The sequence below is a fragment of the Phalangium opilio genome, unplaced genomic scaffold (assembly GCF_054372755.1).
Source record: "Phalangium opilio isolate 3A_F unplaced genomic scaffold, DU_Popi_V2 ptg000113l_1, whole genome shotgun sequence".
Taxonomy (NCBI): domain Eukaryota; kingdom Metazoa; phylum Arthropoda; class Arachnida; order Opiliones; family Phalangiidae; genus Phalangium; species Phalangium opilio.
The window spans coordinates 6085340-6102791 of record NW_028324209.1 but is presented as its reverse complement, the minus strand read 5'-3'; the positions used below and the strand labels follow the sequence as shown (position 1 = coordinate 6102791).

At 38.3% G+C, this 17452-nt stretch overlaps 2 protein-coding genes across 6 annotated transcripts in view; one reads left to right on the top strand and one right to left on the bottom strand.

Annotated features, from left to right (window-relative positions):
• The first annotated feature begins 1305 nt into the window (after positions 1–1305).
• LOC149623585 (acyl-CoA dehydrogenase family member 11-like) lies at positions 1306–8170 on the top strand. Of its 5 annotated transcripts, none has more exons than XR_016374757.1 (14): positions 1306–1608; positions 1666–1898; positions 1958–2057; positions 2143–2266; positions 2533–2678; positions 2734–2883; positions 2936–3030; positions 3491–3626; positions 3732–3836; positions 3893–3985; positions 4071–4335; positions 4408–4471; positions 4539–4704; positions 4820–8170. XR_016374757.1 is itself a non-coding variant. In XM_089852602.1 (13 exons), the coding sequence occupies exons 1-13, from the start codon at positions 1387–1389 to the stop codon at positions 4606–4608; spliced, it is 1803 nt and encodes a 600-aa protein (XP_089708728.1). In that variant the 5' UTR covers positions 1306–1386; the 3' UTR covers positions 4609–8170. The 5 variants fall into 5 exon arrangements, 3 of the variants coding, with proteins under 3 accessions (XP_089708728.1, XP_089708729.1, XP_089708730.1); XR_016374756.1 differs by having other exon boundaries at positions 4539–4738; XM_089852602.1 differs by having other exon boundaries at positions 4539–8170.
• The window catches only part of LOC149623583 (transient receptor potential-gamma protein-like), a 59301-nt gene continuing 46650 nt past the window's right edge, over positions 4802–17452 (bottom strand). The window contains exons 11-16 of the mRNA XM_089852608.1: positions 15956–16151; positions 13624–13818; positions 9320–9361; positions 8683–8872; positions 7153–7393; positions 4802–7089 (exon numbers count right to left, since the gene is read on the bottom strand). Coding sequence (XP_089708734.1) covers positions 5412–7089; positions 7153–7393; positions 8683–8872; positions 9320–9361; positions 13624–13818; positions 15956–16151 — 2542 coding nt within the window. The 3' untranslated portion in view covers positions 4802–5411. The remainder of the gene's footprint in view (positions 7090–7152; positions 7394–8682; positions 8873–9319; positions 9362–13623; positions 13819–15955; positions 16152–17452) is intronic.

The following is a 17452-nucleotide window of genomic DNA, read 5'->3' as shown; positions in this document are numbered from 1 at the left end:
TTTAATCTAATTAATGCATTTTAAAATCCTATATATGCCTGCTGTAACTTAATTGACAGAAAAGGAATAAAAAATGAGATTCATTAAATCGACGAACAATTTATTTATTCTATAGTACATTTATGAAGTATAAACAAAGGTATATAGATATAAAACAAAAAGTAAACTTCGTTGAAACTTGCTCGCGGCGTGTGTTATGAGAAGCCCTCTTGTATCACTGAATGACGTCGATCCCGTCCCCTCTGCTTGGCACTGGGAAGAAGACGTGAATTGGCTTATAATGCGGCAGATGCTTATATTTTTCTTTGAAATTAGAAAAGTTCATTTTTGACTCAAAAAGGTAGTATATAAAGGTTTCGAATCGCAGCTATAGTTAAGAACAGCGCAATTGCGTGAACCTTTGGTGGAAGCCCCGTCATTGGGACGCTAGACGTTTCTCATAACCCTAGCCGATCGCCGCGTACGTCTTAACCTTAATGAAGATGATGGAGATAGAAGCCAGTATGTACAGACTGGTGTCCATGTGGGATGGACAAAGACCAGAAGATGGTGGTGTTTGGTAGCCAGTACGTACAGACTGGTGTCCATGTGGGATGGACGAAAGACCAGATGATGGTGGTTTTTATTAGCCAGTAAGTACAGACTGGTGTCCATGTGGGCTGGATAAAGGACCGAATGATAAGGGTGTTAGACAGACAATGGAGTAATAGGCATTGTAAGTGGAATACAATTTTCCAAATTTCCGGTCCGGAATTTGGGAAAACGTTTGCTCCGATTTGAAAATTGCGAACGCGTCCCCTGGAGTGTAAGTCAATAACAACAGACTGACACACACACACACACACACACACACACACAGACAGACACGTCGAAATTAGAACTTCTCCGTGACATACGTCACTCGGAGAGGTAAAAACGCTAGATTTAGAAGGTTTTTGGGTTAAGTGAGAAATTGGAGAAACGCCTTTGGTTTAAATGGGAACCAAAATATTTTTGGGTTTAGTGAGAATTGGGAGAAATGGTTTTGGGTTAATTGGGAGCATACCCCACACAAAGACAATTATAACCCCAGTTATAAACATATTGCATTTTTTAATAATTGTTTATAACTTACAACACACCAGAGATATAATAAAAATTATGTAGTCCTTTATTCTTATTCTATACTATGTAACAATTTTGCCGCGGGAGTGAAGACCGGTGAAGGTTATTACCCTTAGACATTTTTTACAAAGTGGGGGGCTAAAATCTTTCATTCCCAAATTCCACGTTAACATTAATAGTTTATCGACTTCTTATCATTTCATTTGTATTGAAAGATTACAACGTTCAGCCTAAAGTACTTCTTTCAGTTGTTAGAACGCACGAAATACTTTTCAGTTCACCATGTCTAAGCTATGTTGTCATAAATTAAAGAGTATAAAAAAATTATACCGCGAAAGTCGTATACTTATAACAACTAGGTTTAAGTCTAATGATGGTGCGACTTTTAAAAAATTCCGTAAAGCAAATCTTGGAGATTTCGTCCAGGAAAAATGCAAGTTATCAAACCAGTATCTTTCTGATACGTTTCTAAGGAGTTACTTAGAGAGATACGTTCCGTCAGAAGTAAGTAGAACTTTCTAGACTAAATACTAAGAATTTGTTTCATTAGTTTTTAATTAGGTTCTGAAATCATTTGAAGACGACTTAATTAATTTTGGAGAAAAAGTTGCAACCAATATTTTGGATTTATCGTTGGAATGTGAACGAAATCCTCCTAAGCTTGTTCAACAAGATGCATGGGGCAGTAGAGTGGACCACCTCTGGACTTGTGACGCCTGGAAAAAGATGAAGGATATAAGCGCGGAAGAGGGTCTCATTTCCATCGCTTATGAACGGAAATACGGAGAATGGAGGTAACGATTTAAAGTCGTGTAGTGAAATAATATACATTAATAATTAATATATTATCAAGCCGTCTTTATCAAATGGTCAAACTTTACCTTTACGCGCCTTCCTCTGGACTTTACAGTTGTCCTTTAGCAATGACTGATGGTGCCACGAAAACCTTAGAAGTAATATGACCTTGATTAATATCTATATAACGCCCATATTTGGTCTAATTATAAGTTTCTGATAAGAACATTTCTCTCCGTTAAGGTTTTAAATTTAACTGATCACAAAGTATTCGGTAATGCGTATCAACATTTAATATCCAGAGACGCGAAACAATTTTGGACTTCTGGACAATGGATGACCGAGAAAAGGGGAGGATCTGACGTAGGTAATGTAAGGGTTTATAGCCCTACAATGCCTAAGTATGGATCTGTCGTAGAGACATATACTATAGAATAGAGATCACTGTAGGCGATTGTGGGCATATTATTGCGTATCAGTAGGCTATGGTTTCTTTTTCGTGCAAACAGACACCTTAAGACGTTCTTTAAAAGCTTCGTACTAGTAGCAGATATCTCGTTAATCCATACTTATGAAGGGTATAATAGCCTTATGATAAGATATACATATAGTAATCCCTCGATTATATAAAAGTAGCTAATGGGACAGAAACTGTCGCTACCAAAAACAGCGACGGAACTTACACTTTAAATGGTTACAAGTTCTTTTCGTCGGCATCCGATTCGGATTTGTCACTAACATTAGCGCGAATTGTTAATGAACAAGGACAAACTGTTGATGTAATTAAAACTATGTTATTTAATTAGCCAAAAAATAAACGCCTAATATTTATAGGGAACTAAAGGGCTAACGTTATTCTACCTGGAAACGAAAACTAATTCAGGAGAATTGAATGGAATTCAAATGATGAGATTAAAAGATAAATTAGGAACTAGACAATTACCAACGGCGGAGCTTCTATTGGACGGAACCGTCGCTCATAAGGTTTCATCTTGTATTCAAGTAAATAAGAAATATATTAAACATGTTATTATAGTTATCAGATACTGGAAGAGGCATATCTGCAATATCGACAATGTTATCTTTAACAAGACTTCACAATTCTTGCGCTTCCGTTTCCGGAATGAGAAGGTATCTATTTTTCTTTCATGGTTCTAAATGTTTAAGCAGAAGTATATAATACTGCTCTTCGAGAGAAGTGTACCACAAAGCGTTGTAATTGTATCATGATTCTTCCCAACATCAAATTTACATTTGGAGCAAGGTTACTAAACCGAATACGCGATAAATAGTTCCCTCATCATTACACTATTAGTGCTTAACTATTTGGCAAGGCGCATGCGCTTGTGGATTTTTGTCCCACGTCAAGAAGAGGTTTTATGGTTGATTTCTGAGGATTTAGTACCAAACAGTTATAGAATTCACCCATGGTGCGATTCCCATCTGAAGTTTGATGAGCAGGAGAGAGCAAAGAAAAAGGGTCAGCCTGGGAAGAATCATGTTACTTAACTGAAGTGGATACAGAGTGCCATCCTTCTTCTATTATCCCCCTCTGGTTTAAGTTATTAAATTATTTTATTTAATATTCTAGGGTTATTAATTTGGCTGTTGATTACGCTCGTCGTCGAGTAGCCTTTGGTCATCGCGTAATTGATTACCCGCTTCATATGCAAACTATTGAGAGAATGGAGATAGAAACTAGAGGAATTACGTTGCTGTTTCTTGAGGTAATTATTATTAAGAGCAAATAGAAGTAACGGAAAGTGAGGTGGTAACGAGAGTGCAGGCGACACGTGACATAAACTAATTATTTTTTTAAATTTTCACGTCAGGTTTCGAAATTATTAGGTAAGATAGACTGCGATATTGCAACGGAGAGTGAGAAACAAGTTTTTCGGATTATCACTCCAATATTGAAGTTATACAGCGCCAAACAGGTTAGTATTTTTTCTTAAACGAAGTTTTTAATTGAAATTAAACGGTATTAATCTAGGCTGTGAAAATTGCTTCGGAAGGATTGGAATGCTTCGGTGGACAAGGTTATATGGAAGATACGGGCTTACCTTTGATGCTTCGAGATGCTCAGGTTGGTCCTTCTACTTTTAAGTATACTAAATAAACTGCAACGATTTCAAACCCCGTAAGAGTTTTCTCTTTAACTCTTTCCTAAGGTTCTTCCAATATGGGAAGGGACAACCAATATTCTTTCGCTCGACGTCATTCGCAGTATTAGTAAATCAAACGGAGCCACGCTTATTGCTTTAAAAGAAGATATCAAAAAGCGATTGGAATCGTGCACCAATTCAAGATTAGAGACATCTAAGGCAAACGTTCAACGATCTTCCGAACAGATTTCCAACTTCCTTCTTTCAAATCCCGACGTGGTTGTCGTGGCAGCCAGAGATTTGGCCTACAGCATCGCGAGAACTTACATAGGTAACTACATTAGCGCGAAAATAGCTCAATTAAGAGCGAGTTAGGGTTGATTAATTTGTGATTTTATAAAAGGCGCACTTTTGATTCATAATGCCGCGAATTCAAAAGCCGAATTGGATGAAACTATCGCGAAAAGGTTTGTAATTAAGGAGTATTTATGAGGAAAGTGCACTTACGTAAATAACAATTGATATTTTGTTCAGATGGTGTTGTCGATCCGACTTAATAACTTTGTCCAGCGATTACAGTATGGCTAACATCTTCAAGGAATAGGTTTCAAGCATCAGCTTTGCCGGATCAAGCTCGTAGATGTAGATGACACGATATGGTTAAAAATAATTAATGCACTATCATTAAACATTTTTTCAGGTTTTTAATAGTTAATTACTATGCTTACATAACGGTGATATTATTTTCATTATAGCACCATTTATATATGTATATTATTTTCATTTAACATATATAACTCTTTTTTTTTTCGAAGTGGATATGATCCTATAAAACTCGAACTGGTATTCCGAAATCATACCACCACAGGTCGGCTAAGCTGAGCTTGGCTTTACCCTTTCAACGTATTATGTAGTGTAAATATTTTTCCCCGTTACATTATGTATTCATAGTAAATATTTTTTCATGTTTATGATAACAGTTAACAGAGAAAATCTAGGCCTAAACGTTGCCTAACTCGAGTTTTTTTCATGACTAGATTTTGATCCTGATTTAATAAGATGCCCCAGGACTTTGTTATTATAAAATATTAAGTTGCCTATATCGCGAATACTTTTTATTACAGTTTATTATTCTATTTATTTATTTTGTTTCATTTTCTCAAAGATATTTGTTCAAGTTTTGAATTTTTATATTCCTAACAATCGTTTATATTAGTATTCAATAAATGTTTCTGAGGGGTTGTTTAGCCAGAACTCGGAGTAGCTTTACAAAAATTCCTTACTTGATATATAGGGTATCTGGATTTTGGTAACTTTCTTCATGCACTGTAGCGAATCAAAGTGATTTTCGCGACGAGTAACAATGAACGAGAATATATTTAGGCACCGAGTGACCTCTTGACCCCTTCAAATCCAGCCGTAAGTCATCTCCTTGTCGGCTGGTTCAATGCCGAAGGAAGTTAAACCGGGAGCACCGTTGGAAGATTTGACCAATGGGTCGCGGGAAGTGTTCGTTAGCGATTCGTTCGCGAGGTCTTCCGAACTGGCCCGATCGTCGGAGATTTGAATGACGTAAGGCAAGGATGATCTACGAGTGTCAAGCGACAATGCCCGAGATTCTTCCGATTCTTGACAAGGAAATTCCGACGATCTCCGACTGCCGCTGGAAGCGTCAAGATAGGCTTCTTCTTCGTCTTCCAAGTCTTCGTCGCGAGTCTCGCTAAATGAAGGTTCGCCTTGACTCTCAACCGAAGTCTGCACTACGGGCGGCGAGGTAAAGCGATTATCTTCCGAATTCTTTCGAACATATTTATCCGATGAGTCCCGAGCGTCGACAGAAGTTTTCCGAACTCGCGTTGTCGGAGAACCTAGAGGTTCAATCGAACTTTTTCGAACTCTTTCCGAATGGTCTCTCGCGTCAATCGAACTCTTCCGTAGTTTTTCAACTGAGGAGTCCCTTGGATCCACCGAACTTTTACGTACGCGTTCCAAAGAGTCCCGGGTGTCGACGGAACTTTTACGAACCCTTTCCGAAGCGCCTCCTCGAGAGTCGATGGAACTTTTTCTGATTCGTTCCGAAGAATCTCGAGGTTCGACCAAACTTCTGTGACTTCTGTCCCTATGTTCCGTGGCGTCGGTTGAGCTTTTCCGAATCCTTTCCGAAGAATCCCGATTATCAACCGAACTTTTTCGAATTCGATCCGATGAATCTTGACGTTCAGTCGAGCTTCTACGACCGTAATTCATGATGTCCAAAGTGTCAGTTGATCGTTTCCGGTGGCGATCCATTATGTTATCCGGAACTTCAATCGCTATTGTCACGGAGTCTCTCCGTTCAGTTACCGGAGATTCAAGTACCTCAATTGATGGTATGATTTTTGGGGAACTCTCTTTATCCAGGATCGTCGGAACTTCAAGAACGTCTAGGGAACGTTCGTCAGAATCTTCCCTACTACCTTCTGAAAGTTCTCGTACGACCGCAGACTGTCTGCGAAGATTACTCGAAGGCACCACGAGCGGCGAGAGTTGCGAGTCCATTTGCATTTGCCTCAAACTGGGGGCAGACACCGCGCCACTTACTACTTGGGCCATTTGTTCGGGGATGTTGCTACCGTTAAAGGAGTTTCTCGGGGATGGGACGTGGGAACTAGCGCCGCTGGGAATGGGGGATAGTCCGCGAGTGTTACGAGGTAAACTAAGAACACTGGACAAGGAAATTTTATCATCCGCCTGGTCCAAAGAGCGACTTTTAGTTACGGGCGCGCTAACCGTTCTCGTTGCCGTCGTTTTGCTTAACGAAGTAGACGATTTGCCTTTCGATATGACCACCGTTTCGAGCGACGAGTCTTTGTCGTGGTCGTTGAAACGCATGCGCAAACGGGACGCGTTGAAGGTTAAAGTGCCCAGTCGACGGACGAAAGAAGAACGCTTATCTCTTTGGGGCCGAGTGGCTTCCGTACTGCTAGAGTTCTCTCGCTTATTATCGCGGGACCAGTTGGGAGGGACGTCCACGCTAACGGTCGACTCGCTAGAAGAACGTTGGCTAGCCGGCTCCGAACTGGACGCCGAATCGTCACTTCTACTTCTAAAATAAAAAACGGCAATTTTAATACTTTCATTCTCTTCCTAGATACACGATGTCACTAACCTCGTCAAGATTGCCTTTGCACTTCTTGTCGCTTCGACTAAATTCCTCCACTTTCCACGCTTATTGGGCGTCCTCTTTGCGCTGGCCAAGCGAGCCAAACGAGCCAATTTGCTCACCGGAGACCTTCGTGATGGTTCGGAAGAGATCTCGGATATGGTCTGAACTGAACCTTCCATCAAACCAATGTTAAAGCCTTTCATCAACCGGCGCTCTTTCTGGCGTCCCTTTTTGCCACCGATACCTAAAATAAGATTATGTAGATGACTAAAAACTCTCAGTAGAAATGTGAACCAATGGTGCTATTCGAAAAATGGAAACAAGCGGCGTCCATAGATATCGATGAAGTCCACGAACCTCTCGCGTGAGATCTTCTTAAGAACTATCAAAGTTTCTTCAAATGAGAACTTATGCCTTTGAAATAAAGTCAATTCATCTAGCTCTCATCAATAACAGCAGCTTTAGAAGCTCCTTTATTGCTGTATAGATGATACGCGGGTTTAAATTTGGAAACAAGACTGGGGGAAAGTCACTCCCATTTATTTGACGGGCTTTTCTAGCATTGCGAGCGAATAACTCAGATGAAATCAATACATCATAAAATAAATATATATTTTTAGAAGATATAACTTGTTTCATGGGATAATGGGGATTTTGGAACACGCGAAATACAATCTCCATTCTTCAATGACGGTAGAAAATGGGATTTTTGAAATAGAAACTAAAACGATCAATTTTAGAAACGAAAAGTGATGTTCCATCACAATTCTAAAACCTATTTTCAATGTTTACCAATGTTCATTGTAGATTGGATCTTGCAAGGAGTGAAACTGTCTTTAAGCCGTATTAGTTCAAATATTTGCATACCTATAGACTTTATTTTAAACTACCTTCCCGGATATAATTACGCCTTTCAATTTAATTCCGAAGCTGAGATTGATTCGGAGCTTTTTTTCAGAAATTCTTTGTAATGATGCCCAACTTTACTTTAAACTATATTAAAACGAAGCAAAAATTTGAAGTTTTTCCAATCTTTTTGAAACAAAGTCCAGCAACTCAAATACGAAAAAACACTAGAAAATACATGGAAAAAAACCAAGGGAATCGAGTTTCAAATACTCCCAAAAATAATAACCACTCGATATTCAGTAAGCGTAGCTTAAAAGGAGAAAAAAATGTATTGCGCGAGGGCAAAGTGAATCTCGCATTGAACCAAAAATGCTTGAATCGCTTTTTAAAGGAGGATTAGATGGAATCAAAAGTTCATAAGATATGTTCCATAAAGTTTTTCACTGGTTACTGAGAGCTTGTCGTGAAGTGACGTAGGTGAAACGTCACATATTCTCGTAAAGCGACGCCTGGTGAGGTGCTGTCACTAAATAGGAAAATGTACTGCAAAACCGAGTGTAGTCAATTCTTGAGTCGTTCTCGAACTAGCTCTCAGTAAGTCTCTAGCATTACGAACTATAGGTAGTGTCTAACTTATGGAACATATCTTATTAAATTATGATGGAATAAATAAAAGAGGTGTACCTTTTCCTTGAGTTTGGCCCCTGGCAGAGGACGTGTTGAATCCGCTACTGTTGAGAATTTCGATCAGCTCGTAGCGGAAAGATGAAATATCTTGCTTGATTTCGTTAACGTCGTCTTCGGTCACCCCTTGGTCGTCGCTCTTGCGTTGTTCCGTCGTGATGTAGCGACGTACCAAATTACGCATGATGGTCTAGCGTTAAACGCATAACGTGATTTAATTTCGTATGCCATACACCATATATCCGAGTGAGCTACATTTATTTGGGAAAACTGGCGAAATACAGTAGGAAGCTAACAATGCAACATCGTGCTTTAACTTGGTTGCAATAATTTAAAAATTTAACCTATTTCCTTCAACAAAGTATTGATTGATTGTGAATCCAAAGAAAATGGTAGTGAAATAGAAGGTACGGTTGATAGTTGTTCTCTCCAAGAGAGTTTTAGTTATGACCCGACCAGTGTTTATTACGCAAACCAATCAGAGTTGGCCGGAAAGGACAACCAAAAACCCGTAAAATCCATGTTATGCACTTACAAAGGCAGGACTCTTTATTCTAGTAGCTATAGTTTCTCGCATAAAGTATTCGCTCACTCGGAAATTTAGGCTTTGAATTAAAAATAAGGGAAAAAAATATACCTGGTAGCGTTGATCTCTCTCACTCGCTTGCTTCGCTTTCCTCTGAAAAACAAAATAACCATAATTTAAGCGTAATTTCGTTTTTAAAGAAGTTAAAAAATGTACAGGAAAAGCAACTCCTCTCCTTAACTTATTCGAGTCTTTTTCGTAAATTATTTTGTCTTTATGGAAAGACTACTTTTGTAAAAATGCCTTTAAGTTAAATGTACTCTCAAACCATTCGTATCCAGCGCCCTATATCCGGCAATCCGAAACATCTAAGTGTAAGCCTTCCAAGCGTTTCGAAACGTTGATATAACCGGAAAGTCATTTTGCAAAGCGATCCACGTATCATGAAGACTGGGGCTCGCAACTCACTCACCGCCCATTCCGTTAAAACCTTAGCACTTTAGACATTAACAGAGTTGTACTATAAGCTAGCGAATGGACTCTGTAAAAGCCGGGGTGCCGAGAGAAAAAAAAAGGCGGTAATGGCGTCTAAAAATGCATTAGGAAACTGGACTATCTTCTATGGACATTTCTCTTTTAAAAACTCTATGGTGCTACTAGTGATAGAAGTATATCAGCTAAAGTAGTGTATATTAGTTCAAACAAGGATCCGTTTAAGACCTGCAAATGAATTAATAACAATATAAGGTTTCCATGAGCTCAAACTTTTTGCCTTGCAGCCATGGAAACAGATGCAAAGAAACACTGGGAATCTTTCATGGTGACGCCATGGTGCTTAAAGAGCTAGGAGTTTGTCCAGTGGAGACACGGGTTGAAACATTCCCAGTGTGGCTTCTATTTCACCCTGCTACAACGCAAAAAACCCTGGTAATTCATAAGTGTACTACACAGTTCGAACTTCTACCAATACGAACACGAGAAAGACGAGCGGAAAAGGATAAAAAAGCTTTGGGTCCGAGAGTCCGTCCAACAGCTACTGCTAACATTCGTTCATCATATTGAATACAATACGTACAACGTTACTAGGGGTGTTGAATCTAATCACCCATCTACTGGAATTTACTCCTTCTCAACTGTGGGTAAAGTTAAGTCGTACACGTTGAACAATATTCACTATATTGAGCGCCCTTATTGTATTTAGGCCCTGAGAATTTGGGGAAATTTATACTTTCCTTTCGGTTCGCTCGGATATTGCGAGGAATCGGCCCGTAACTAACACGAAACGGGGTCTTCTGAGCAAACGCGTGAAAAAAACACTCGGACCCTTTTCTATACAGGGTGTTTTTGAAAAGTCCATCAATAATGAAGGAGCGTGTTTATTGGAACATTTTGAGTCGAAAATGTTCTATGACTATTTTCCGTCCGAGCCACAGTTTTCAAGTTGGAATTGGAGTAATTTACGTATGACCCCTTAAATTTAATTAGAAAATTGAAATAGAACTGTAATTTAATTAAGGGATCATCCCTAAAACATTCAAATCACAACTCGAAAACAGTGGCTCGGACGGCAAAATGTCATAGAACATTTTCGACTCAAAATAGCCCAATAAACACGCTCCTTCATTATTGATGGACTTTTCACAAACACCCTGTATAGAGAGAACTAGTACTAAGGGTTTAGAGAGATAGACCACGACCAACTAAGTTTTCAGACCTAGATATAAAAGGGTATAGAGGAAGCTACAGTTTTGGTAGCAATAGATTTCCCCCTTTTTTCATTTGTGTTTACTTTTCCGCAAGTCATTTGTGCAGAACAACTCATCGATTGGAAAGAAGTTTCGATCAAAGAATTTGCAAAAGTAGTGTAACTAGAAGTTTCCCTTTTCTAACCCTGATTTCAGATGGAATTGGGAGTTGGAACTAGAGAGTAATAACGCTTTCTGTTCTTGAAATTAGTCATAATTATTGCGATATTTCTCATTGTCATTTGTATAGAAAAGTTCAAGGTTATCAGAGCAAAGTCTCCTTTCAGGTGATGAAAGTGCAATGTATTTCTACATTCCCAGTTGAAACGTTTATCCCACCTCTCATTAATGTTTAAAGTGTATGCTACATCAATCGATTATAATTTTATCAATGATATTTGTCTGTTACTAACTCTCTAGCAGTTTTAAGCTTGTAGAACACGATTAGTATAAATAAATAATAATGACTTTGTTCGAGAAGTATATAGAAGTGTTTTTCCACTTCCACTCTTTACTGTCGTACATATAGTTTTCGACTAGGAGAATTGACACCATTTACAGCAAGAGACCAGGCTACTTGGTATTGCACTTTCTCTGCCAGGTAGCCTGGTGTCCTGGTATCAATCATCCTAGTCTGAAAACTATGTATAGAGGAAAGAAGGAACCGTCTGAAGTATCCCTTGTTTAGTTCAAGATTCCAAAATCCGTAGTCATAAACAACAATTACATCTTATAAACTAAGTACGCCATTACCGAACTAAGATGACCAAGATTTATAGCGCATATACTCGGGCACGTTACGCAAAAAAAAACCCCAACAAAATAATAAAGAATATACTCTATAAAGCAGGGACGATATAAAAGTGAAGACATATTTAACCCATAAGAGCGATCAAGCGATTCGTGGCAAGAAATGGGTGTATTCCTCCTAAAAAAAGCCCTGCAGCATAGGGAGCTTGGCTCGTGCAACGTCTTTATCACACAATGGAAGATCGCCTTCACCATTGCACACAGAATTTATGATGGAAAACTAACAAAGGGGCTTAGTTCCCATGGAAAGATGCCACCAGGATAAAAGGGGCTCATCCCTTCTGCAAAAGGAACGCTTTTATTATTCCTAGAAGTTTGGCAATTACTCTGGTACAAAGTCTTCAATACATTGGCAACTAGGGGTAGTTATAGATAAGTTCTATAAATTATCAACTGGCAAAAACTTTCGAAGAAAGATCTATTTATTTACACTAGGGAATTTAAGGTATTCTGAATTAATTAAAGGGGCTGGCCGGAGCTGTTGGGGTGAAGGGGGGGGGGGTCAAACTGTTGGTTAGCATATTGCTTACCCGCCCACCGCGACGGTGGCGCCATTCCTTATGGCCAAAGAGCTGGGTGTTTTCCCCTGAACTAAGGGCGGACTTCACCCCAACAGCGCCGGTTAGCCCCTTTAAGGGTCAAAGTGGAGAATTATTATAACTTATATTTATGAATTTGTTAAGAGAAGATAATACTTTTAGACTTTGATAGATAAAGCTTAGATTTAATATACCTCGGAATATATTGAATCGCCCAGTTTTAGGTTTTCGTGGTTCGCGGAAAAGACGTGCTATAAGTAGAAAGAGTCGATTTCTTTCCATTAATCGATCTCTAATGGGAAAATCGAGCTGTTTCGATCCGAATGCGCCAATAAATTGCGTTTTACGATTTAGACGTAATTTTTACCTCCAGTTCTTTATTTGTGGTATAGATACAGTATGGATAAGAATTTCTAATAAATATCATTCCTTAGTAAATGGACATTTTAATTCTCCTGGTTTAACCTTTCACCCTATTTACTAGTTCTCCAACTTTAGCGATCAAAGTAAAAATGCCCAAATAAAGGAGATAAAAACCACGGGAAATTTTGAAGCACTTTAAAAATTAAACAAATTAAAATGAAAGAGTCGATTGCAGGCGTGGATAGCAAAGAAATGTATAGGGTTGAGGAGAGTTTTGGCTGTAGGAACGGGCGGATGGAGTACCTTAAGCCTTCTTTTAACAAGAGATAATCGATAATTCAGGGAACTAATTTAACAAGGAACTACTCATACACCAAGTCCCTAACCATATAACCATTAGTACGAATATACTCCGTTTTCCCACAATTATTGAACGGTACATTTATAACTATCTATTGAAGTGAAGAGTGCAATATTTGGAGAAAATGTGATGAGCTATCTTCTTCATAACCGTAGAGGGAAAGGCAAGGGGTGAAACTTGGCCTTCCATCTCGCGTTCTGGCGCCTGCGCTGTAAGCCTATGGTTTCAAGAGAGCGCGCAAAGCAGCGATGTATTAACTAAACTTCTAGTATAGAAAACCCCCTTTTTACCGTCGAAGTGGTCTATTAAAATAGAGTTAAACATTCAAGAGAATATTCAATAAATTCTGTAGCTATTAGTGTAAGAGCCATTCAGGGATATTTTAAGACATCATTGCACCAAAGCTAATGTTGGCATAAATAGAACAAAGGCAGTTTCGTTGATTGCTTCATTTATTGCAATTTCTGTTGCACTATGAGACACTACCGAGGGCCAAAGGCAAGATCAAGGTTTAATAAACGCAATTCCCAATTAAGTGTCGTTAGCTTTCGCTTCGGTAGCATCTCAGAGTTGAGTAAGAAATAAATGGTGACTTACTCGAATGGTTCGAAGATGCTCCTTTTTGGCCAGCCTCGAGTGTCCGCAAAATTTTCTGACCAGCCACCGGAAGAGATAGTAGCCGCTCTTGGGTGTTGGAATGACGTTGAATGGCGGCGGCACCGTCCCTCCGTCCTCAAAATAGCTCATCCATAATTTACTGCGTGCAAATTTCCATTCCACGTCCGCGTGCTCCTGGACAAAAGGGTAGAACGATACTCATGCTGAATATAGTTTGCTTAAAGCCAGAAGGAAATGGCTAGAAAACCATTCATTCTATAACCGCTTTAGATTGATAAAAATCCCATCAAAATCATTAACGAAAATTACATAAATAATCAGGTTATTTTACATAAATTTTCAAAGTTTCTAAAATTTGACATTCTTATAGTCAAACCTTCGCGTATAGTCAATTGTCCCTAACTTCAACTAAGGCTCTTTTGACTTCATAGAGAGGCACCTACGCTGTTCAACTGAATTTCAATTATTTCCCCAATATCAAAGTACAATAAAATGGAATCGAAACGAAATTACTACATTCCTCATCCATAACGCGCGGTCATTTCATATCCATTTCAAATCCTTGTTCGTAAAAAAAATGATTTTAAAAAATAAAAAATGATATTAAGGAAAGGGTAAAGCCTTTGAAGAAGGAGAAGCAACTTCCGTTTTTGAGGCGCTCATTTCCGGAAACCCTTTTCCTTCCCCCGTTTCAAAAGAAAAAAAATAGTATATAAGTTAGAAAAAGTGTAGGCGAAGGAGGAGGATTGAATCCCCATCTATCCATCAATGTCGGAAGAGAGAGAAACGCGCTCGAGTGGAAAAAAGGAGATCGAACTGAAGCCACCCATCCCTAGCTCTTTCCTACATGGCATTCATCTCCAAAAGTTTAATCTCTGGGCTCGCCGCTGCATCGGGAGATTATCGCCTCCCAAATCGATGTGTAGAGGCCAATGGCTGCGAGGGACCCCCTTCGATTGCTACCACTCTTTCAACTCTGCAGGGAAGCCCATCTTGATGGCTGGAAGAAAACTCTGCCAATGGAACCCCGCATGTACCATGAACAAATAATGTTGAAGAGGGACCCGCATCTACAACTATGATGCTGATTTTAGGATAACCATTGAGGTAGAATGAAGAAAACCCTGAAGATTTTTACATTATACCTTACTCACGACCGATCAACCGTGTTCTTTAATCACTTGTCATTAAAGCGGACGAAATTTCAAACTTTAAAACAGGGCTTACCATATTTTCAAATTTATACGCTAGCGCTCCCATTGTACAATTCCTTGGCATACTTTTGTACACCAATTGCTTGTCAAACTTCAAAACTACACATTTTGGGAGCTAAAAGAGCCATTTTCGGAGACATACTAATTGTTATTTTTATTTTTGGGACTCCAAGGTGCGCTTAGGAAAATCCCATGGAAATTTCTCAATCGTACCTCTACAATACTATGGGTTCACGAGCTAGTGAATCGTCCATCTCCGTTAAGGGTTAAGTCGACGCGTGGTTGGCAGGGATGGACTTTATCTCGAGCCCACTCTAGTAATTAAGGATTCAACGAGATTTTAAACGACTCGGTTAACCGGGTAAGGCTTAATCTTCACGGGGGTAAATTATTCAGGGCGTGGGAATTCTATTAGGCGTAAAAATGTTAAATTTAAAATGTTCGCTCGCGGACCTCCCTCCATCATGGGGGTAATTTCCTATAACTCAGGATTGAGGTCATCTCTTAAGGGTTAGAAGGGATTTCGCCCGTCGGATACGTCCTATAGCTATATAGATCCTATAAGCAAAATAAATGATTTTACGTAGTTTACCCAAGAAGTAAGTAGTTTCGCAAACTTAGCCAAGCACGAAATGAACTATGTTAATAAATTTAAATGTTGTTCCGTGCAAGGTGTACGCCAAAGCCTTAGAGGCTAATACTTCGATATTTTCTTAAAGTTTCCAGAAGTATGGTAGCCGCGTATCAGGATTAATCGTCAATAACATGGATTTAAAATTTTCTCATTAAATATTCTGAATTAAACTGTAGCCGTTTTCCACGGGATATCGTATAAAATTTGTCAAACTGACAGACAAGTTAGAGTAAGAATTAATTTACGCTAATTGTACTTATATTTAGACTGGAACCATCCTTGCATACTTTGTAGTGTAAGAATTAGTCTGGAAATGTTTGTTCTAACATTGGAAAAAAGCAAAGAGCACGCTATGGCACTTCAATGGTTATTTTTTTTTTCGAAAATAATATACCCAACAGTCCTATATGGTAAATATATCATCATGGTTTTAATAATTTAATCAAAACATGTTTGTACTTACGGAAATCATTTGATAGGAATGGTTCATCATGGCTATTAGGAGGTTGAGCAGAACGACGACATTGATGACGCAATACGAGCCGAACATAAGCATCCCCCAGAAACGGGTGTAACTTTGAATGCCTGCCAGCTCGAAATTGTCCAAGTCGATCAGTCCGAAGCTGGCCCAAAACAATGTTTGCGAAGACTCGAAAAGACTAAAAAAATAATACGTATAAAAAATTAAATTAATGAATTTAAAACATTTCGAAACGAATTTCTCGCAAACGGAAATTAAAGTTGTAGCCGTTTATATCTGTACATAGATAAATTCAAAATTCTCCTGACGAGACGGTGGAAAAATACTTCAAATAGAAACATAAAAAACTTTCTGAAGTTGTTACCGGAAAAATAACGTCAACTCGAAGCTGTCAACGATTTGACAATTTTAAAATGAACTTTTTCCCGTTTGAAAGTAAATTTTTCACCGCCGTTAGAAAATTGTGTAAATAAAATATATTGCTTGGACACGATGGCCAAGTCTAAAATGTTGCTCTCCTCTCACCTTTTAACAAAAAATAAAAATAACTTTTTCCAAGGTAACATTTACCCCTTCCAAGAGTGGAATCTAGTTATAAGGATAGAGCGAATTTTTGTACAAAAAAGTTTCATCTCTTTTTTTTTCTGATAAATCTTTGGATTTTCAGAAAATTAAAGGATGACCTCGAAAGAAAGACATTCAACGCCTTCAGGTACTAACAACATTGGCAAAAGCGCAAGTTCTTGCACAAGCAGGAAAGACGCTTAAAAATATTGGATTTTTACGAGAAACTAGATTTAACAGAAAAAGGGGTAGAAAAAAAGCAAAACGTTTCGAATATAAATCATAGGACGTTTCTGTAAGACATTTTTATTTATTTTTCGGCATTTTATATATATATATATATAAATATATATATATATATTTTAATATTTACGATACTCTAGAGAAGGACAACATAGAGGTGTACTGAAAAGATTTACCGTTTTACCTCCTTTTGTTTTTAGGTTTATATAGAGAAGTTTTGGGGTTAAGTTGATTTATTTATCAAAACTTTTAAAACCAATAAGATTATAGCGGTGGATCGAATTTGGTAAAAGAAAAAAAATAAAATAAAACTGTGGCTGGCCGAGCTTTTATAATATATCTATTCTACCATGAAAAATGATCCAAGGTTTGGGGGATGATATTTTTTTCAAGGTTTCTCTGGGCTTTTAAGTCTTTCATACAGTGTATACTAAAGTTTATTGAAAATCGGTTTCGCGCGGCTCGAGGATTTCAAAAGATATTTCCATAAAAATTTAAAGAAATGAATAAAAAGTCTTAAGAAAACTTTGGACCCTAGGTCTTTGTTTTTATATAAAAAAAAAAGAATTTTGACGTTTTTAATGTTTAAACTAGTCTACCGTAAAATATTCAGCTTTTGTAAACAATGATGTCTCGAATTTGCATACTCTATTATATTATTCTGAATAAAAT

Coding starts and splice junctions, on each gene's coding strand:
- LOC149623585 (XM_089852602.1), top strand. CDS start 1,387: ATGTCTAAGCTATGTTGTCATAAATTAAAGAGTATAAAAAAATTATAC. Junction 2,058..2,142: donor GTGCCACGAAAACCTTAGAA/GTAATATGACCT, acceptor CTCTCCGTTAAG/GTTTTAAATTTAACTGATCA. Junction 3,031..3,490: donor TCCGTTTCCGGAATGAGAAG/GTATCTATTTTT, acceptor TTAATATTCTAG/GGTTATTAATTTGGCTGTTG.